The sequence below is a fragment of the Chiloscyllium plagiosum genome, unplaced genomic scaffold, assembly GCF_037043375.1.
Source record: "Chiloscyllium plagiosum isolate Xiang-an unplaced genomic scaffold, Cpla_swu_hap1 HiC_scaffold_3, whole genome shotgun sequence".
Taxonomy (NCBI): domain Eukaryota; kingdom Metazoa; phylum Chordata; class Chondrichthyes; order Orectolobiformes; family Hemiscylliidae; genus Chiloscyllium; species Chiloscyllium plagiosum.
In genome coordinates this window covers 159,140,292-159,163,046 of record NW_028270141.1, presented here as the reverse complement: position 1 = coordinate 159,163,046, position 22,755 = coordinate 159,140,292, and the positions used below count along the sequence as shown (strand labels likewise).

The following is a 22,755-nucleotide window of genomic DNA, read 5'->3' as shown; positions in this document are numbered from 1 at the left end:
GGCTCGAAGGGCCGAATGGCCTCCTCCTGCTCCTATCTTCTACGTTTCTGTGTGACAAGGAACTGAAGCCATGGGCTCCATTGGTATAACCCGGAGAGACTTTTCTTTCCGAAATATTTCTTGGTATTCCCTATTTTTTAAAGAATCTTGATATTTGTGAATTTCCTTACCTTGATGGGAGCTTCAGTAAGGACCTGACCGAATCTGGTCAGAACAGGGAAGGAAGGGAGTGACTCCAGTGGGACAGACTTGATCCACGTTCGGACCAGTATCCTGATGGCTGGGGGGGGATTTGGGAGGGAGGAACAAAGGAGATGCCAGCTTCCCAGGGCGATGGTGATACCCAGACTGGGACAAGAGGTACAGAGCGTATTAACAAAACAAAAAGCACAGCAAACAGAGAGCTGACAGCCTAATGTCCTGTCACTAGGACTATTCATCCAGAAACAGAGAAGGTGGTGCTGGAAAAGCACAGCTGGTCAGGCAGTATCCGAGGAGCAGGGGAATCGACATTTACAGCATAAGCTCTTTGAGGTATTAATCCAGAACCACAGCTAATGCTGTGGGGACTTGGTTTCATATCCCATCATGGCAGGTGAGGGAATTTTTTAAAGAAACCTGGAATCGAGAATCTGCTGATGCCCATGAAAGGCCCTCTGATTCATTACTATCCCTCAGGGAAGGAACCTGCCTTCCTTAACTGGTCTGGCCTACACGTGACTCCAGACCCACAGCAACGGGGCTGACTTCCAAATACCCTCTGAAATGGCCACTCAGTTCAGGAGTAGTTAGGGACAGGCGATAAATACTGTTGTGCAACAATGACCACATCCCAGGAGGAAAGAAAAAGGCAAATTTATAGGGTCTTCACTTAAAACTGCGTTGTATTTGCAACAAACGAAATGAATTAACAGCTCAAATTGATGTGAACAGATATGAGCTTATAGCAATTACAGGGACATTGTAACAAGGCGTTTCTCAGAGACACTGTGTCCTGGGGGGTACAGACTGGGTTAGTGGGATCTGGCTTTTCTCCAGGATGCGGCATTTCATGATTAGGGGGCACATTTTTAGATTAGATTCCCTCCAGTGTGGAAACAGGCCCTTCGGCCCAACAAGTCCACACCGACCCTACGGAGAGTAACCCACCCAGACCCCTTTCCCTCTGACTAATGCACCGAACACTACGGGCAATTTAGCATGGAGAATTCACCTGACCCGCACATCTTTGGACTGTGGGAGGAAACCAGAACAGCCAGAGGAAACCCGCGCAGACACGGGGAGAACGTGCAAACTCCACACAGACAGTCACCCGAGGGAGGGATCAAACCCAGGTCCCTGGCACTGTGAGGCAGCAGTGCTAACCACTGAGCCACCGGGCCACCCCAGTCTTAAGGTGAGAGGAGCAAGATTTTAAAAAGACATGAAAGGGCAATTTTTTACACAGAGGGTGGTTTGTGTGTGGAGTGAACTTCCTGAGGAAGTGGTGGATATGGGTACAGTTACAATGTTTAAAAGACATTTGGATAAGGGAAATGAATGGGAAAGAATTGGAGGGATATGGGCCAGGAGCAGGCAGGTGGGACTAGTTTAGTTTGGGAACCTGGTCAGCACGGACTGGTTGGACCGAAGGGTCTGTTTCTGCACTGTAAGACTGTATCACTCTCTCACTGAAACATCACAACAACTGTTATCCCAGAGTGTCTGTGTGAGGAGCTGGTGGGTTGCAGGATGGGTTTAGCCTGAACGTTGAGTGCAGAGGCTAAGTGAATGGATTAAAAGGTTGAGCATGAGAAGGGACAGGAGTACAAGGATCACAACAGGCATGAAGTGTGTCAGAGATTGGGTTGGAATGAGTCAGGCATTGGATGAGAAAGGTCAAAGATTATTTTTTATTTCTTTGTGGGGTGTGGATGTCCCTGTGTGGTCAGCAATGTTTGTCTGTCCCAAGTTGCCCTTGGGAAGGTGTTAGTGCACTGCCCTGTTGAGCCGCTGTTAGAGGGGGAATCCCAGGATTCTGACTCAGTCACATCGAAGGAACCATCAATATATTTCCAAGGCAGGATGGTGAGGGATTTGGTGGGGAACATGCAGGGGGTGGTGTTCCCATGTATCCGCTGCCCTTGTCCTTCTAGGTGGAGGGGCTTGTGGGTTTGGAAGGGGCTGTCTGAGGATCTTTGGTGAATTTCTGCTGCGCATCTTGTAGACAGTACACACTGCTGTTACTGAGTGTCGGTGGGGGGAGGGAGGGGATGGTATACACTGCTGTTACTGAGTGTCGGTGGGGGGAGGGAGGGGATGGTACACACTGCTGTTACTGAGTGTCGGTGGGGGGAGGGAGGGGATGGTACACACTGCTGTTACTGAGTGTCGATGGGGGGGGGAGGGGGAGGGAGGGGATGGTACACACTGCTGTTACTGAGGGTCGGTGGGGGGGGGGGGGGGGGAGGGGATGGTACACACTGCTGTTACTGAGTGTCGGTGGGGGGAGGGAGGGGATGGTACACACTGCTGTTACTGAGCGTCGGTGGGGGGGGAGGGGATGGTACACACTGCTGTTACTGAGGGTCGGTGGGGGGGGGGGAGGGGATGGTACACACTGCTGTTACTGAGCGTCGGTGGGGGGGGGGGAGGGGATGGTACACACTGCTGTTACTGAGCGTCGGTGGGGGGAGGGAGGGGATGGTACACACTGCTGTTACTGAGCGTCGGTGGGGGGGAGGGAGGGGATGGTACACATTGCTGTTACTGAGCGTCGGTGGGGGGAGGGAGGGGATGGTACACACTGCTGTTACTGAGGGTCGGTGGGGGAGGGAGGGAGGGGATGGTGCACACTGCTGTTACTGAGCGTCGGTGGGGGGGAGGGAGGGGCTGGTACACATTGCTGTTACTGAGCGTCGGTGGGGGGGAGGGAGGGGATGGTACACACTGCTGTTACTGAGGGTCGGTGGGGGAGGAGGGAGGGGATGGTACACACTGCTGTTACTGAGCGTCGGTGGGGGGGGAGGGGATGGTACACACTGCTGTTACTGAGGGTCGGTGGGGGGAGGGAGGGGATGGTACACACTGCTGTTACTGAGGGTCGGTGGGGGAGGGAGGGAGGGGATGGTACACACTGCTGTTACTGAGCGTCGGTGGGGAGGAGGGAGGGGATGGTACACACTGCTGTTACTGAGCGCGGTTGGGGGGGGGGGAGGGGATGGTACACACTGCTGTTACTGAGCGCGGTTGGGGGGGGGGAGGGGATGGTACACACTGCTGTTACTGAGGGTCGGTGGGGGGGAGGGGATGGTACACACTGCTGTTACTGAGCGCGGTTGGGGGGGGGGGAGGGGATGGTACACACTGCTGTTACTGAGCGTCGGTGGGGGGGTGGGGGGGAGTGGTGCACACTGCTGTTACTGAGCGTCGGTGGGGGGGGGAGGGAGGGGATGGTACACACTGCTGTTACTGAGCGTCGGTGGGGGGGGGGGGATGGTGCACACTGCTGTTACTGAGCGTCGGTGGGGGGGGAGGGAGGGGATGGTACACACTGCTGTTACTGAGCGCGGTTGGGGGGGGGGGAGGGGATGGTACACACTGCTGTTACTGAGGGTCGGTGGGGGGGAGGGGATGGTACACACTGCTGTTACTGAGCGCGGTTGGGGGGGGGGGAGGGGATGGTACACACTGCTGTTACTGAGGGTCGGTGGGGGGGAGGGGATGGTACACACTGCTGTTACTGAGCGTCGGTGGGGGGGGGAGGGGATGGTACACATTGCTGTTACTGAGCGCGGTTGGTGGGGGAGGGAGGGGATGGTACACACTGCTGTTACTGAGGGTCGATGGGAGGGAGGGAGGGGATGGTACACATTGCTGTTACTGAGCGCGGTTGGGGGGGGGGGGAGGGGATGGTACACACTGCTGTTACTGAGGGTCGGTGGGGGGGAGGGGATGGTACACACTGCTGTTACTGAGTGTCGGTGGGGGAGGGAGGGGATGGTACACACTGCTGTTACTGAGCGTCGGTGGGGGGGAGGGAGGGGATGGTACACACTGCTGTTACTGAGTGTCGGTGGGAGGGAGGGAGGGGATGGTACACACTGCTGTTACTGAGTGTCGGTGGGGGGGAGGGAGGGGACGGTACACACTGCTGTTACTGAGTGTCGGTGGGGGGGAGGGTGGGGATGGTACACACTGCTGTTACTGAGTGTCGGTGGGGGGGAGGGAGGGGATGGTACACACTGCTGTTACTGAGCGTCGGTGGGGGGGAGGAGGGGATGGTACACACTGCTGTTACTGAGTGTCGGTGGGGGGAGGGAGGGGATGGTACACACTGCTGTTACTGAGGGTCGGTGGGGGGGAGGGAGGGGATGGTACACACTGCTGTTACTGAGCGTCGGTGGGGGGGAGGGAGGGGATGGTACACACTGCTGTTACTGAGGGTCGGTGGGGGGAGGGAGGGGATGGTACACACTGCTGTTACTGAGTGTCGGTGGGGGGAGGGAGGGGATGGTACACACTGCTGTTACTGAGGGTCGGTGGGGGGGAGGGAGGGGATGGTACACACTGCTGTTACTGAGCGTTGGTGGGGGGGAGGGAGGGGATGGTACACACTGCTGTTACTGAGGGTCGCTGGGGGGAGGGAGGGGATGGTACACACTGCTGTTACTGAGGGTCAGTGGGGGAGGGAGGGGATGGTACACACTGCTGTTACTGAGCGTCGGTGGGGGGGAGGAGGGGATGGTACACACTGCTGTTACTGAGTGTCGGTGGGGGAGGGAGGGGATGGTACACACTGCTGTTACTGAGGATCGGTGGGGGAGGCAGGGGATGGTACACACTGCTGTTACTGTGGGTCGGTGGGGGGGGAGGGAGGGGATGGTACACACTGCTGTTACTGAGGGTCGGTGGGGGAGGGAGGGGATGGTACACACTGCTGTTACTGTGGGTCGGTGGGGGGGGGAGGGGATGGTACACACTGCTGTTACTGAGTGTCGGTGGGGGGGAGGGAGGGGATGGTACACACTGCTGTTACTGAGCGTCGGTGGGGGGAGGGAGGGGATGGTACACACTGCTGTTACTGAGGGTCGGTGGGGGGAGGGAGGGGATGGTACACACTGCTGTTACTGAGGGTCAGTGGGGGAGGGAGGGGATGGTACACACTGCTGTTACTGAGGGTCGGTGGGGGAGGGAGGGGATGGTACACACTGCTGTTACTGAGGGTCGGTGGGGGAGGGAGGGGATGGTACACACTGCAGTTACTGAGGGTCGGTGGGGGGAGGGAGGGGATGGTACACACTGCTGTTACTGAGGGTCGGTGGGGGGGGAGGGAGGGGATGGTACACACTGCTGTTACTGAGGGTCGGTGGGGGGAGGGAGGGGATGGTACACACTGCTGTTACTGAGGGTCGGTGGGGGGAGGGAGGGGATAGTACACACTGCTGTTACTGAGGGTCGGTGGGGGAGAGGGGATGGTACACACTGCTGTTACTAAGGGTCGGTGGGGGGAGGGAGGGGATGGTACACACTGCTGTTACTGAGGGTCGGTGGGGGAGAGGGGATGGTACACACTGCTGTTACTGAGGGTCGGTGGGGGAGAGGGGATGGTACACACTGCTGTTACTGAGCGTCGGTGGGGGGAGGGAGGGGATGGTACACACTGCTGTTACTGAGCGTCGGTGGTGGGGGGAGGGGATGGTACACACTGCTGTTACTGAGTGTCGGTGGGGGGGAGGGAGGGGATGGTACACACTGCTGTTACTGAGGGTCGGTGGGGGGAGGGAGGGGATGGTACACACTGCTGTTACTGAGGGTCGGTGGGGGAGAGGGGATGGTACACACTGCTGTTACTGAGTGTCGGTGGGGGGAGGGAGGGGATGGTACACACTGCTGTTACTGAGTGTCGGTGGGGGGGGAGGAGGGGATGGTACACACTGCTGTTACTGAGCGTCGGTGGGGGAGGGAGGGGATGGTACACACTGCTGTTACTGAGTGTCGGTGGGGGGGAGGGAGGGGATGGTACACACTGCTGTTACTGAGGGTCGGTGGGGGAGGGAGGGGATGGTACACACTGCTGTTACTGAGGGTCGGTGGGGGGGGGGAGGGGATGGTACACACTGCTGTTACTGAGTGTCGGTGGGGGGGGGAGGGGATGGTACACACTGCTGTTACTGAGTGTCGGTGGGGGAGGGAGGGGATGGTACACACTGCTGTTACTGAGGGTCGGTGGGGGGAGGGAGGGGATGGTACACACTGCTGTTACTGAGGGTCGGTGGGGGAGGGAGGGGATGGTACACACTGCTGTTACTGAGGGTCGGTGGGGGAGGGAGGGGATGGTACACACTGCTGTTACTGAGCGTCGGTGGGGGGGGAGGGGATGGTACACACTGCTGTTACTGAGGGTCGGTGGGGGGAGGGAGGGGATGGTACACACTGCTGTTACTGAGCGTCGGTGGGGGGGGGGGAGGGGATGGTACACACTGCTGTTACTGAGCGTCGGTGGGGGGAGGGAGGGGATGGTACACACTGCTGTTACTGAGCGTCGGTGGGGGGGAGGGAGGGGATGGTACACATTGCTGTTACTGAGCGTCGGTGGGGGGAGGGAGGGGATGGTACACACTGCTGTTACTGAGGGTCGGTGGGGGAGGGAGGGAGGGGATGGTGCACACTGCTGTTACTGAGCGTCGGTGGGGGGGAGGGAGGGGCTGGTACACATTGCTGTTACTGAGCGTCGGTGGGGGGGAGGGAGGGGATGGTACACACTGCTGTTACTGAGGGTCGGTGGGGGAGGAGGGAGGGGATGGTACACACCGCTGTTACTGAGCATCGGTGGGGGGGGGGGGAGGGGATGGTACACACTGCTGTTACTGAGCGTCGGTGGGGGGGGAGGGGATGGTACACACTGCTGTTACTGAGGGTCGGTGGGGGGAGGGAGGGGATGGTACACACTGCTGTTACTGAGGGTCGGTGGGGGAGGGAGGGAGGGGATGGTACACACTGCTGTTACTGAGCGTCGGTGGGGAGGAGGGAGGGGATGGTACACACTGCTGTTACTGAGCGCGGTTGGGGGGGGGGAGGGGATGGTACACACTGCTGTTACTGAGCGCGGTTGGGGGGGGGGAGGGGATGGTACACACTGCTGTTACTGAGGGTCGGTGGGGGGGGAGGGAGGGGATGGTACTCACTGCTGTTACTGAGCGCGGTTGGGGGGGGGGAGGGGATGGTACACACTGCTGTTACTGAGGGTCGGTGGGGGAGGAGGGAGGGGATGGTACACACTGCTGTTACTGAGCGCGGTTGGGGGGGGGGAGGGGATGGTACACACTGCTGTTACTGAGCGCGGTTGGGGGGGGGGGAGGGGATGGTACACACTGCTGTTACTGAGCGTCGGTGGGGGGGGGGGGAATGGTGCACACTGCTGTTACTGAGCGTCGGTGGGGGGGGAGGGAGGGGATGGTACACACTGCTGTTACTGAGCGTCGGTGGGGGGGGGGGGATGGTGCACACTGCTGTTACTGAGCGTCGGTGGGGGGGGAGGGAGGGGATGGTACACACTGCTGTTACTGAGCGCGGTTGGGGGGGGGGGGAGGGGATGGTACACACTGCTGTTACTGAGGGTCGGTGGGGGGGAGGGGATGGTACACACTGCTGTTACTGAGCGCGGTTGGGGGGGGGGGGAGGGGATGGTACACACTGCTGTTACTGAGGGTCGGTGGGGGGGAGGGGATGGTACACACTGCTGTTACTGAGCGTCGGTGGGGGGGGGGAGGGGATGGTACACATTGCTGTTACTGAGCGCGGTTGGGGGGGGAGGGAGGGGATGGTACACACTGCTGTTACTGAGGGTCGATGGGAGGGAGGGAGGGGATGGTACACACTGCTGTTACTGAGTGTCGGTGGGGGGGGGGGAGGGGATGGTACACATTGCTGTTACTGAGGGTCGGTGGGGGGGAGGGGATGGTACACACTGCTGTTACTGAGCGTCGGTGGGGGGGAGGGAGGGGATGGTACACACTGCTGTTACTGAGGGTCGGTGGGGGGGAGGGGATGGTACACACTGCTGTTACTGAGCGTCGGTGGGGGGGGGGGAGGGGATGGTACACACTGCTGTTACTGAGCGTCGGTGGGGGGGAGGGAGGGGATGGTACACACTGCTGTTACTGAGCGTCGGTGGGGGGGAGGGAGGGGATGGTACACACTGCTGTTACTGAGTGTCGGTGGGGGGGAGGGAGGGGATGGTACACACTGCTGTTACTGAGTGTCGGTGGGAGGGAGGGAGGGGATGGTACACACTGCTGTTACTGAGTGTCGGTGGGGGGGAGGGAGGGGATGGTACACACTGCTGTTACTGAGTGTCGGTGGGGGGGAGGGAGGGGATGGTACACACTGCTGTTACTGAGCGTCGGTGGGGGGGAGGAGGGGATGGTACACACTGCTGTTACTGAGTGTCGGTGGGGGGAAGGAGGGGATGGTACACACTGCTGTTACTGAGCGTTGGTGGGGGGGAGGGAGGGGATGGTACACACTGCTGTTACTGAGGGTCGGTGGGGGGAGGGAGGGGATGGTACACACTGCTGTTACTGAGGGTCAGTGGGGGAGGGAGGGGATGGTACACACTGCTGTTACTGAGCGTCGGTGGGGGGGAGGAGGGGATGGTACACACTGCTGTTACTGAATGTCGGTGGGGGAGGGAGGGGATGGTACACACTGCTGTTACTGAGTGTCGGTGGGGGAGGAGGGAGGGGATGGTACACACTGCTGTTACTGAGGATCGGTGGGGGAGGCAGGGGATGGTACACACTGCTGTTACTGTGGGTCGGTGGGGGGGGAGGGAGGGGATGGTACACACTGCTGTTACTGAGGGTCGGTGGGGGAGGGAGGGGATGGTACACACTGCTGTTACTGTGGGTCGGTGGGGGGGGGAGGGGATGGTACACACTGCTGTTACTGAGTGTCGGTGGGGGGGAGGGAGGGGATGGTACACACTGCTGTTACTGAGGGTCGGTGAGGGGAGGGAGGGGATGGTACACACTGCTGTTACTGAGGGTCAGTGGGGGAGGGAGGGGATGGTACACACTGCTGTTACTGAGGGTCGGTGGGGGAGGGAGGGGATGGTACACACTGCTGTTACTGAGGGTCGGTGGGGGGAGGGAGGGGATGGTACACACTGCTGTTACTGAGGGTCGGTGGGGGGAGGGAGGGGATGGTACACACTGCTGTTACTGAGGGTCGGTGGGGGAGAGGGGATGGTACACACTGCTGTTACTGAGGGTCGGTGGGGGGAGGGAGGGGATGGTACACACTGCTGTTACTGAGGGTCGGTGGGGGAGAGGGGATGGTACACACTGCTGTTACTGAGGGTCGGTGGGGGAGAGGGGATGGTACACACTGCTGTTACTGAGCGTCGGTGGGGGGAGGGAGGGGATGGTACACACTGCTGTTACTGAGCGTCGGTGGTGGGGGGAGGGGATGGTACACACTGCTGTTACTGAGGGTCGGTGGGGGGGGAGGGGATGGTACACACTGCTGTTACTGAGTGTCGGTGGGGGGGGAGGGGATGGTACACACTGCTGTTACTGAGTGTCGGTGGGGAGGGAGGGGATGGTACACACTGCTGTTACTGAGGGTCGGTGGGGGGAGGGAGGGGATGGTACACACTGCTGTTACTGAGGGTCGGTGGGGGAGGGAGGGGATGGTACACACTGCTGTTACTGAGGGTCGGTGGGGGAGGGAGGGGATGGTACACACTGCTGTTACTGAGGGTCGGTGGGGGAGGGAGGGGATGGTACACACTGCAGTTACTGAGGGTCGGTGGGGGGAGGGAGGGGATGGTACACACTGCTGTTACTGAGGGTCGGTGGGGGGGGAGGGAGGGGATGGTACACACTGCTTTTACTGAGGGTCGGTGGGGGGAGGGAGGGGATGGTACACACTGCTGTTACTGAGGGTCGGTGGGGGGAGGGAGGGGATGGTACACACTGCTGTTACTGAGGGTCGGTGGGGGAGAGGGGATGGTACACACTGCTGTTACTGAGGGTCGGTGGGGGAGGGAGGGGATGGTACACACTGCTGTTACTGAGGGTCAGTGGGGGGAGGGAGGGGATGGTACACACTGCTGTTACTGAGGGTCGGTGGGGGGAGGGAGGGGATGGTACACACTGCTGTTACTGAGTGTCGGTGGGGGGAGGGAGGGGATGGTACACACTGCTGTTACTGAGGGTCGGTGGGGGAGGGAGGGGATGGTACACACTGCTGTTACTGAGGGTCGGTGGGGGGAGTGAGGGGATGGTACACACTGCTGTTACTGAGGGTCGGTGGGGGGAGGGAGGGGATGGTACACACTGCTGTTACTGAGTGTCGGTGGGGGGAGGGAGGGGATGGTACACACTGCTGTTACTGAGGGTCAGTGGGGGGGGAGGGAGTGGATGGTACATACTGCTGTACCTGAGGGTCGGTGGGGGGGAGGGAGTGGATGGTACACACTGCTGTTACTGAGCGTCGGTGGGGGAGGGAGGGGATGGTACACACTGCTGTTACTGAGTGTCGGTGGGGGGGAGGGAGTGGATGGTACACACTGCTGTTACTGAGCGTCGGTGGGCGAGGGAGGGGATGGTACACACTGCTGTTACTGAGTGTCGGTGGGGGAGGGAGGGGATGGTACACACTGCTGTTACTGAGTGTCGGTGGGGGAGGAGGGAGGGGATGGTACACACTGCTGTTACTGAGGATCGGTGGGGGAGGCAGGGGATGGTACACACTGCTGTTACTGTGGGTCGGTGGGGGGGGAGGGAGGGGATGGTACACACTGCTGTTACTGAGGGTCGGTGGGGGAGGGAGGGGATGGTACACACTGCTGTTACTGTGGGTCGGTGGGGGGGGGAGGGGATGGTACACACTGCTGTTACTGAGTGTCGGTGGGGGGGAGGGAGGGGATGGTACACACTGCTGTTACTGAGGTTCGGTGGGGGGAGGGAGGGGATGGTACACACTGCTGTTACTGAGGGTCAGTGGGGGAGGGAGGGGATGGTACACACTGCTGTTACTGAGGGTCGGTGGGGGGAGGGAGGGGATGGTACACACTGCTGTTACTGAGTGTCGGTGGGGGGAGGGAGGGGATGGTACACACTGCTGTTACTGAGGGTCGGTGGGGGGGAGGGAGTGGATGGTACACACTGCTGTTACTGAGCGTCGGTGGGGGAGGGAGGGGATGGTACACACTGCTGTTACTGAGTGTCGGTGGGGGGGAGGGAGTGGATGGTACACACTGCTGTTACTGAGCGTCGGTGGGCGAGGGAGGGGATGGTACACACTGCTGTTACTGAGTGTCGGTGGGGGAGGGAGGGGATGGTACACACTGCTGTTACTGAGTGTCGGTGGGGGAGGAGGGAGGGGATGGTACACACTGCTGTTACTGAGGATCGGTGGGGGAGGCAGGGGATGGTACACACTGCTGTTACTGTGGGTCGGTGGGGGGGGAGGGAGGGGATGGTACACACTGCTGTTACTGAGGGTCGGTGGGGGAGGGAGGGGATGGTACACACTGCTGTTACTGTGGGTCGGTGGGGGGGGGAGGGGATGGTACACACTGCTGTTACTGACTGTCGGTGGGGGGGAGGGAGGGGATGGTACACACTTCTGTTACTGAGGGTCGGTGGGGGGAGGGAGGGGATGGTACACACTGCTGTTACTGAGGGTCAGTGGGGGAGGGAGGGGATGGTACACACTGCTGTTACTGAGGGTCGGTGGGGGAGGGAGGGGATGGTACACACTGCTGTTACTGAGGGTCGGTGGGGGAGGGAGGGGATGGTACACACTGCAGTTACTGAGGGTCGGTGGGGGGAGGGAGGGGATGGTACACACTGCTGTTACTGAGGGTCGGTGGGGGGGGAGGGAGGGGATGGTACACACTGCTGTTACTGAGGGTCGGTGGGGGGAGGGAGGGGATGGTACACACTGCTGTTACTGAGGATCGGTGGGGGAGGCAGGGGATGGTACACACTGCTGTTACTGTGGGTCGGTGGGGGGGGAGGGAGGGGATGGTACACACTGCTGTTACTGAGGGTCGGTGGGGGAGGGAGGGGATGGTACACACTGCTGTTACTGTGGGTCGGTGGGGGGGGGAGGGGATGGTACACACTGCTGTTACTGAGTGTCGGTGGGGGAGGGAGGGGATGGTACACACTGCTGTTACTGAGGGTCGGTGGGGGGAGGGAGGGGATGGTACACACTGCTGTTACTGAGGGTCGGTGGGGGAGGGAGGGGATGGTACACACTGCTGTTACTGAGGGTCGGTGGGGGAGGGAGGGGATGGTACACACTGCTGTTACTGAGGGTCGGTGGGGGAGGGAGGGGATGGTACACACTGCAGTTACTGAGGGTCGGTGGGGGGAGGGAGGGGATGGTACACACTGCTGTTACTGAGGGTCGGTGGGGGGGGAGGGAGGGGATGGTACACACTGCTTTTACTGAGGGTCGGTGGGGGGAGGGAGGGGATGGTACACACTGCTGTTACTGAGGGTCGGTGGGGGGAGGGAGGGGATGGTACACACTGCTGTTACTGAGGGTCGGTGGGGGAGAGGGGATGGTACACACTGCTGTTACTGAGGGTCGGTGGGGGAGGGAGGGGATGGTACACACTGCTGTTACTGAGGGTCAGTGGGGGGAGGGAGGGGATGGTACACACTGCTGTTACTGAGGGTCGGTGGGGGGAGGGAGGGGATGGTACACACTGCTGTTACTGAGTGTCGGTGGGGGGAGGGAGCGGATGGTACACACTGCTGTTACTCAGGGTCGGTGGGGGAGGGAGGGGATGGTACACACTGCTGTTACTGAGGGTCGGTGGGGGGAGTGAGGGGATGGTACACACTGCTGTTACTGAGGGTCGGTGGGGGGAGGGAGGGGATGGTACACACTGCTGTTACTGAGTGTCGGTGGGGGGAGGGAGGGGATGGTACACACTGCTGTTACTGAGGGTCGGTGGGGGGGGAGGGAGTGGATGGTACATACTGCTGTACCTGAGGGTCGGTGGGGGGGAGGGAGTGGATGGTACACACTGCTGTTACTGAGCGTCGGTGGGGGAGGGAGGGGATGGTACACACTGCTGTTACTGAGTGTCGGTGGGGGGGAGGGAGTGGATGGTACACACTGCTGTTACTGAGCGTCGGTGGGCGAGGGAGGGGATGGTACACACTGCTGTTACTGAGTGTCGGTGGGGGAGGGAGGGGATGGTACACACTGCTGTTACTGAGTGTCGGTGGGGGAGGAGGGAGGGGATGGTACACACTGCTGTTACTGAGGATCGGTGGGGGAGGCAGGGGATGGTACACACTGCTGTTACTGTGGGTCGGTGGGGGGGGAGGGAGGGGATGGTACACACTGCTGTTACTGAGGGTCGGTGGGGGAGGGAGGGGATGGTACACACTGCTGTTACTGTGGGTCGGTGGGGGGGGGAGGGGATGGTACACACTGCTGTTACTGAGTGTCGGTGGGGGGGAGGGAGGGGATGGTACACACTGCTGTTACTGAGGTTCGGTGGGGGGAGGGAGGGGATGGTACACACTGCTGTTACTGAGGGTCAGTGGGGGAGGGAGGGGATGGTACACACTGCTGTTACTGAGGGTCGGTGGGGGGAGGGAGGGGATGGTACACACTGCTGTTACTGAGTGTCGGTGGGGGGAGGGAGGGGATGGTACACACTGCTGTTACTGAGGGTCGGTGGGGGGGAGGGAGTGGATGGTACACACTGCTGTTACTGAGCGTCGGTGGGGGAGGGAGGGGATGGTACACACTGCTGTTACTGAGTGTCGGTGGGGGGGAGGGAGTGGATGGTACACACTGCTGTTACTGAGCGTCGGTGGGCGAGGGAGGGGATGGTACACACTGCTGTTACTGAGTGTCGGTGGGGGAGGGAGGGGATGGTACACACTGCTGTTACTGAGTGTCGGTGGGGGAGGAGGGAGGGGATGGTACACACTGCTGTTACTGAGGATCGGTGGGGGAGGCAGGGGATGGTACACACTGCTGTTACTGTGGGTCGGTGGGGGGGGAGGGAGGGGATGGTACACACTGCTGTTACTGAGGGTCGGTGGGGGAGGGAGGGGATGGTACACACTGCTGTTACTGTGGGTCGGTGGGGGGGGGAGGGGATGGTACACACTGCTGTTACTGACTGTCGGTGGGGGGGAGGGAGGGGATGGTACACACTTCTGTTACTGAGGTTCGGTGGGGGGAGGGAGGGGATGGTACACACTGCTGTTACTGAGGGTCAGTGGGGGAGGGAGGGGATGGTACACACTGCTGTTACTGAGGGTCGGTGGGGGAGGGAGGGGATGGTACACACTGCTGTTACTGAGGGTCGGTGGGGGAGGGAGGGGATGGTACACACTGCAGTTACTGAGGGTCGGTGGGGGGAGGGAGGGGATGGTACACACTGCTGTTACTGAGGGTCGGTGGGGGGGGAGGGAGGGGATGGTACACACTGCTGTTACTGAGGGTCGGTGGGGGGAGGGAGGGGATGGTACACACTGCTGTTACTGAGGGTCGGTGGGGGGAGGGAGGGGATGGTACACACTGCTGTTACTGAGGGTCGGTGGGGGAGAGGGGATGGTACACACTGCTGTTACTGAGGGTCGGTGGGGGGAGGGAGGGGATGGTACACACTGCTGTTACTGAGGGTCGGTGGGGGAGAGGGGATGGTACACACTGCTGTTACTGAGGGTCGGTGGGGGGGGAGGGGATGGTACACACTGCTGTTACTGAGCGTCGGTGGGGGGAGGGAGGGGATGGTACACACTGCTGTTACTGAGCGTCGGTGGTGGGGGGAGGGGATGGTACACACTGCTGTTACTGAGGGTCGGTGGGGGGGGAGGGGATGGTACACACTGCTGTTACTGAGTGTCGGTGGGGGCGAGGGGATGGTACACACTGCTGTTACTGAGTGTCGGTGGGGGAGGGAGGGGATGGTACACACTGCTGTTACTGAGGGTCGGTGGGGGGAGGGAGGGGATGGTACACACTGCTGTTACTGAGGGTCGGTGGGGGAGGGAGGGGATGGTACACACTGCTGTTACTGAGGGTCGGTGGGGGAGGGAGGGGATGGTACACACTGCTGTTACTGAGGGTCGGTGGGGGAGGGAGGGGATGGTACACACTGCAGTTACTGAGGGTCGGTGGGGGGAGGGAGGGGATGGTACACACTGCTGTTACTGAGGGTCGGTGGGGGGGGAGGGAGGGGATGGTACACACTGCTTTTACTGAGGGTCGGTGGGGGGAGGGAGGGGATGGTACACACTGCTGTTACTGAGGGTCGGTGGGGGGAGGGAGGGGATGGTACACACTGCTGTTACTGAGGGTCGGTGGGGGAGAGGGGATGGTACACACTGCTGTTACTGAGGGTCGGTGGGGGAGGGAGGGGATGGTACACACTGCTGTTACTGAGGGTCAGTGGGGGGAGGGAGGGGATGGTACACACTGCTGTTACTGAGGGTCGGTGGGGGGAGGGAGGGGATGGTACACACTGCTGTTACTGAGTGTCGGTGGGGGGAGGGAGGGGATGGTACACACTGCTGTTACTCAGGGTCGGTGGGGGAGGGAGGGGATGGTACACACTGCTGTTACTGAGGGTCGGTGGGGGGAGTGAGGGGATGGTACACACTGCTGTTACTGAGGGTCGGTGGGGGGAGGGAGGGGATGGTACACACTGCTGTTACTGAGTGTCGGTGGGGGGAGGGAGGGGATGGTACACACTGCTGTTACTGAGGGTCGGTGGGGGGGGAGGGAGTGGATGGTACATACTGCTGTACCTGAGGGTCGGTGGGGGGGAGGGAGTGGATGGTACACACTGCTGTTACTGAGCGTCCGTGGGGGAGGGAGGGGATGGTACACACTGCTGTTACTGAGTGTCGGTGGGGGGGAGGGAGTGGATGGTACACACTGCTGTTACTGAGCGTCGGTGGGGGAGGGAGGGGATGGTACACACTGCTGTTACTGAGCGTCCGTGGGGGAGGGAGGGGATGGTACACACTGCTGTTACTGAGTGTCGGTGGGGGGGAGGGAGTGGATGGTACACACTGCTGTTACTGAGCGTCGGTGGGGGAGGGAGGGGATGGTACACACTGCTGTTACTGAGTGTCGGTGGGGGGGGAGGGAGTGGATGGTACACACTGCTGTTACTGAGTGTCGGTGGGGGGAGGGAGTGGATGGTACACACTGCTGTTACTGAGTGTCGGTGGGGGGGGAGGGAGTGGATGGTATACACTGCTGTTACTGAGTGTTGGTGGGGGAGGGAGGGGATGGTACACACTGCTGTTACTGAGTGTCAGTGGGGGGGGAGGGCGAGGGGATGGTACACACTGCTGTTACTGAGGGTCGGTGGGGGAGGGAGGGGATGGTACACACTGCTGTTACTGAGTGTCGGTCGGGGAGGGAGTGGGCATTTGTGGATGTGGGGCTTTGTCCTGGATAGTACCAAAATTCTTAAGTGCGGTTGGAGCAGCCCTCATCCAGGCAAGTGGGAAATATTCCATCACACTCTTGGACAGGCTCTGGGGACTCAGGAAGTGAGTTACTTGCTGCAAAATTCCTAGTGTCCGGATGGTCTTGTAGCCACTGTATTTAGGACGTGTCCAGTTCTGGTTTCCGGGTAATGGTCATTTCCTGGTATGCTAATACTGGTGAACTCACCGATGGCAATACCATGGAACCTAAAGGGGCAACCGTTAGGTGGATGAGAAAGTTGGTTGAGAGTCGGTTGGAGTGGAAGGGAGGAGGAAATTTTGAAGAATGTCAGAGTTGGGACTGAGTTGGGAAGGACAGTTGGAACTGCTCATGAGGGTGTGCTCAGAATCTTACTGCGGCTGTGGGGAACATACACCAGTCCATAAGGACACCTCCAAATCAGGGTGTGTCGGAAATGAATGTTCATTGTCAGAAACCAGTTGTTTTCTGATAGGTTACACTGGTAAGGCAGGCCTGCCCCCTTCCTCACTGATATGTTCCAGAGGTTTGCCTGGAATCCTGCAGAAATTCCACATATCCCCAGGAATTAGACCCATCAAGACCCCTGTCAGCTCCGATCACCCCACTGCCTCCACTTTATACATAGCAACCCATCCTGGAAGGGGAAGCACTTACCTCCAGGTCGGAAGAGCTGAACTCGTACGGGATATTCCAGCCCAAAGCTCCGTACTTGTTCCTCTCCTGGATGATGGCGTTGAAGAGACACAGACTGAAAAGCAGCCTCCTCCAGCTCACGCTCACATTCTCCTTCATGTAGGTTCTCTCTGTCACTTCCCCCACCCCACTGCTCCCAAAGCTGGTCAGCAGCTTGTTCTTCACACCCTGGGGAGGCTCCACAGCAACCTTCGAAAGAGGCAAGACCCTCACGTTAGACCGCACTGCTTCCCAGATAGGATTCCCATCTCCTCCAGCTCCAGGTCAATGGGTCACCACTGCTGGATTGGGATCTTCAGAAAGCTTTTCATAACGTCCACAATAAGAGCTCAGTTTTTTTTCTGAGATTCATTCCCAGGGGATGGGTATCACTGCCTGGCAGCATTTATTGCTTGTTCCTTATTGCCCAGAGGGCAGTTAAGAGTCAGCCCCATTGCTGTGGGTCTGGAGTCACGTGTAGGCCAGACAAGGTAAGGATGGCAATTTCCCACCCTGAAGGTCATTAGGGAACCAAATGGGTGTTTTCCAAACGACTGACAAAGATCACGGTCAGCATCCGGCTCTTAATTTCTGATTTCTAAAAGCTGATTTCTAATGGTGCCATCTGCTGTGGTAGGATTCACCCCCCCCCCCCCCCCCTCCCCCCAGATACCCAGAACATGACCTGGATGTCAGGGGAGACGATGGCTATTCATCCAGAGACCCTGGTACCAGCCCGGGGAGGTGGGGCAGGTGGTGGCATTTCAATTCATTTCCAAATTTAAAAAACAAATCTGCAACTCAGGTCTAATGTTGAGTCAATTGTCAGAAAATCCCATCTGGTTCATGAATGACATTTAAGGAAGGAATCTGTCAATCTTACCTGGTCTGGCCTACATGTGACTCAGGACCCACAGCGACATGGTTGGCTCCTAACAGCCCTGTGGGTGACTAGGAATGGGGAGTAAATGCTGACCCAGCCAGTGACGCCCTCATCTTGTGAATAATAATAAAAAAGGCGAGTGATGTGACCATTCAGCCCGTTGCCTTGCCAGTGGTGTTGGTGGCGGTGGTAATGGTGGTGATTATAGTGGCAGTGATGGTGGTGGTGATGTTGACAGTGGTGGTGATGGAGATGGTGGTGGTAGTGGTGGTGGTGATGATCATTGTGGTGGTGATGATTTTGGTAAGGTGGTAATAGTGGTGATGGTAGTGATGGTGGTGATGGTAGTGATGGTGGTGGTGATGTTGGTGGAGATGGTAGTGGTAGTGATGGTGGTAGTGGTAGTGATGATGGTGAAGGTAGTGGTAGTGATGGTGGTGATGGTAGTGATGGTGGTGGTGATGGTAGTGATGGTGGTGGTGATGGTAGTGATGGTGGTGGTGATGTTGGTGGAGATGGTAGTGGTAGTGATGGTGGTAGTGGTAGGGATGGTGGTGATGGTAGTGGTGGTGATGGTGGTAGTAGTAGTGGTGATGGTAGTGGTAGTGATGGTGGTAGTGATGGTAGTGATGGTGGTGATGGTAGTGGTAGTGATGGTGGTAGTGGTAGTGATGGTGGTCATGGTGGTAGTGGTGGTAATGGTAGTGGTGATGGTGGTGATGGTGGTGGTTATGGTAGTGATGGTGGTGATAGTTGTGGTGATGGTAGTGGTGATGGTAGTGATGGTGGTGGAGATGGTGGTGGTGGTAGTGGTGATGGTGGTGATGGTAGTGGTGATGGTAGTGATGGTGGTGATGGTTGTGGTGATGGTAGTGATGGCGGTGGTGATGGTAGTGATGGTGGTGGAGATGGTGGTGGTGGTGATGGTAGTGATGGTGGTGATGATGGTGGTGATGGTGGTGGTGATGGTAGTGATGGTGGTGGAGATGGTGGTGGTGGTAGTGGTGATGGTGGTGATGGTGGTAGTGGTGATGGTGGTAGTGGTGATGGTGGTGATGGTGGTAGTGATGGTGGTGATGGTGGTGATATTGGTGGTGATGGTGGTGGTGTTAATAGTTGCCTGTTATCTTACCTTCACTCCTTCATGTAGAATCGAGATGGGGAATGTGTGGTCCGATTTGGAGCTAAGTAAAAGCCTGAAGTTCGGATCAATGTGCATTCCTGGTTTTCGGAACCTAGAAAGAACGAGACAAAGCAGGTGGTTAGGATCTGGAGCACTCTGCATGGGAGCGAGACAGGTCAGGAAGGAACATCATCAGTACAAGAACTTAGCAGAATGAGACAAAGGCCATGGGAGTAAACTGACTATCCTGTCGGAAACTTTGTTCAAAAAGTGGACATTTGGTGCAAATGGGGACAGAGTCCCTTGAACTGGAATATAATGCACAAAGTAAACTTTCCAAAGAAGCAAGTGGGAAAAGAGAAAGGGCTTTCCTACCTTTTCCCCAGAACCCTCAATTGCCTTACTGATCACAAATCTGTCTAACCTTGCTTGAATATTTACATAACTTACTCATGGGACATAGACACTGTTGGCTGGGTCCAGTATTTATTACCCCGTCCCCAGTTGCCCCCTTGAGAGGGTGGGAGGGAGCTGCCTTCCTGATCCGCTACAGTCCGTGTGCTGTGGGTTGACCCACAATGCCCTGAGGGAGGGAATTCCAGGATTCGGGCCCAGTGACAGCGAAGGAATGGGGAGATATTTCCCAGTCAGGTTGGGGAGGGGCTTGGAGGGGGGCTTGCAGGGGGTGGTGTTCCCGTGTATCTGCTGCCCCTTGTCCTTCTAGATGGAAGTGGCTGTGGGTTTGGAAGGTGCTGCCTGAGGATCTTTGGGGAGTTCCTGCAGTGTATCTTGTAGATGGTACACACTGCTGTTACTGAGCGTCGGTGGGGGGGGAGGGAGGGGATGGTACACACTGCTGTTACTGAGGGTCGGTGGGGGGGGGGGGATGGTACAGACTGCTGTTACTGAGGGTCGGTGGGGGGGGAGGGAGGGGATGGTACACACTGCTGTTACTGAGCGTCGGTGGGGGGAGGGAGGGGATGGTACACACTGCTGTTACTGAGCGACGGTGGGGGGAGGGAGGGGATGGTACACACTGCTGTTACTGAGTGTCGGTGGGGGGGGAGGGAGGGGATGGTACACACTGCTGTTACTGAGTGTCGGTGGGGGGGGAGGGAGGGGATGGTACACACTGCTGTTACTGAGGGTCGGTGGGGGGGAGGGGATGGTACACACTGCTGTTACTGAGTGTCGGTGGGGGGGAGGGAGGGAGGGGATGGTACACACTGCTGTTACTGAGCATCGGTGGGGGGGAGGGAGGGGATGGTACACACTGCTGTTACTGAGCGTCGGTGGGGGGGGGAGGGGATGGTACACACTGCTGTTACTGAGCGTCGGTGGGGGGGGGAGGGGATGGTACACACTGCTGTTACTGAGCGTCGGTGGGGGGGAGGGGATGGTACACACTGCTGTTACTGAGTGTCGGTGGGGGGGAGGGAGGGAGGGGATGGTACACACTGCTGTTACTGAGCGTCGGTGGGGGGAGGGGATAGTACACACTGCTGTTACTGAGGGTCGGTGGGGGGGGGAGGGAGGGGATGGTACACACTGCTGTTACTGAGTGTCGGTGGGAGGGGGAGGGAGGGGATGGTACACACTGCTGTTACTGGGCTTCGGTGGGTGGTGAGGGGATGGTACACACTGCTGTTACTGAGGGTCGGTGGGAGGGGGAGGGAGGGGATGGTACACACTGCTGTTACTGAGCGACGGTGGGGGGGGGAGGGAGTGGATGTTACACACTGCTGTTACTGAGTGTCGGTGGGGGGGAGGGAGGGGACGGTACACACTGCTGTTACTGAGCGTCGGTGGGGGGGAGGGAGGGAGCGGATGGTACACACTGCTGTTACTGAGCGTCGGTGGGGGGCGAGGGAGGGGATGGTACACACTGCTGTTACTGAGGGTCAGTGGGGGGAGGGAGGGGATGGTACACACTGCTGTTACTGAGTGTCGGTGGGGGGGGGAGGGAGGGGATGGTACACACTGCTGTTACTGGGCGTCGGTGGGTGGGGAGGGGATGGTACACACTGCTGTTACTGAGCGTCGGTGGGGGGGGAGGGAGGGGATGGTACACACTGCTGTTACTGAGGGTCGGTGGGGGGGGAGGGAGGGGATGGTACACACTGCTGTTACTGAGCGTCGGTGGGGGGGGAGGGAGGGGATGGTACACACTGCTGTTACTGAGTGTCGGTGGGGGGGAGGGAGGGGACGGGACACACTGCTGTTACTGAGCGTCGGTGGGGGGGAGGGAGGGGATGGTACACACTGCTGTTACTGAGCGTCGGTGGGGGTGAGGGAGGGGACGGTACACACTGCTGTTACTGAGTGTTGGTGGGGGGGAGGGAGGGGACGGTACACACTGCTGTTACTGAGCGTCGGTGGGGGAGGGAGGGGATGGTACACATTGCTGTTACTGAGCGTCGGTGGGGGGGAGGGAGGGGATGGTGCACACTGCTGTTACTGAGCGTCGGTGGGGGAGGGAGGGGATGGTACACACTGCTGTTACTGAGCGTCGGTGGGGGGGGGAGGGAGGGGATGGTACACACTGCTGTTACTGAGCGTCGGTGGGGGGGGGAGGGAGGGGATGGTACACACTGCTGTTACTGAGCGTCGGTGGGGGGTAGGGAGGGGATGGTACACACTGCTGTTACTGAGCGTCGGTGGGGGGGGGAGGGGATGGTACACACTGTTGTTACTGAGCGTCGGTGGGGGGGAGGGAGGGGATGGTACACACTGCTGTTACTGAGCGTCGGTGGGGGGAGGGAGGGGATGGTACACACTGCTGTTACTGAGCGACGGTGGGGGGAGGGAGGGGATGGTACACACTGCTGTTACTGAGTGTCGGTGGGGGGGGAGGGAGGGGATGGTACACACTGCTGTTACTGAGTGTCGGTGGGGGGGGAGGGAGGGGATGGTACACACTGCTGTTACTGAGCGTCGGTGGGGGGGAGGGAGGGGATGGTACACACTGCTGTTACTGAGCGTCGGTGGGGGGGGAGGGGATGGTACACACTGCTGTTACTGAGCGTCGGTGGGGGGGAGGGAGGGAGGGGATGGTACACACTGCTGTTACTGAGCGTCGGTGGGGGGGAGGGAGGGAGGGGATGGTACACACTGCTGTTACTGTGCGTCGGTGGGGGGAGAGGGTATGGTACACACTGCTGTTACTGAGCGTCGGTGGGGGGGAGGGAGGGAGGGGATGGTACACACTGCTGATACTGAGCGTCGGTGGGGGGGAGGGAGGGAGGGGATGGTACACACTGCTGTTACTGAGCGTCGGTGGGGGGAGGGGATGGTACACACTGCTGTTACTGAGCGTCGGTGGGGGGAGGGGATGGTACACACTGCTGTTACTGAGCGTCGGTGGGGGGGGGGGGAGGGGATGGTACACACTGCTGTTACTGAGGGTCAGTGGGGGGAGGGAGGGGATGGTACACACTGCTGTTACTGAGTGTCGGTGGGGGGGGGGGAGGGGGGGATGGTACACACTGCTGTTACTGGGCGTCGGTGGGTGGTGAGGGGATGGTACACACTGCTGTTACTGAGGGTCGGTGGGAGGGGGAGGGAGGGGATGGTACACACTGCTGTTACTGAGCGTCGGTGGGGGGGGAGGGAGTGGATG

The 22,755-nt window shown here is 59.3% G+C and overlaps 1 protein-coding gene across 1 annotated transcript in view; it reads right to left on the bottom strand.

The window, feature by feature from the left end:
• The window catches only part of LOC122540190 (dynein axonemal heavy chain 6-like), a 1,075,999-nt gene that overhangs the window by 61,044 nt on the left and 992,200 nt on the right, over positions 1-22,755 (bottom strand). Inside the window, exons 69-70 of the mRNA XM_087984706.1 lie at positions 19,146-19,248; positions 17,113-17,340 (exon numbers count right to left, since the gene is read on the bottom strand). Of these exons, the coding sequence (XP_087840832.1) occupies positions 17,113-17,340; positions 19,146-19,248 (331 nt within the window). The remainder of the gene's footprint in view (positions 1-17,112; positions 17,341-19,145; positions 19,249-22,755) is intronic.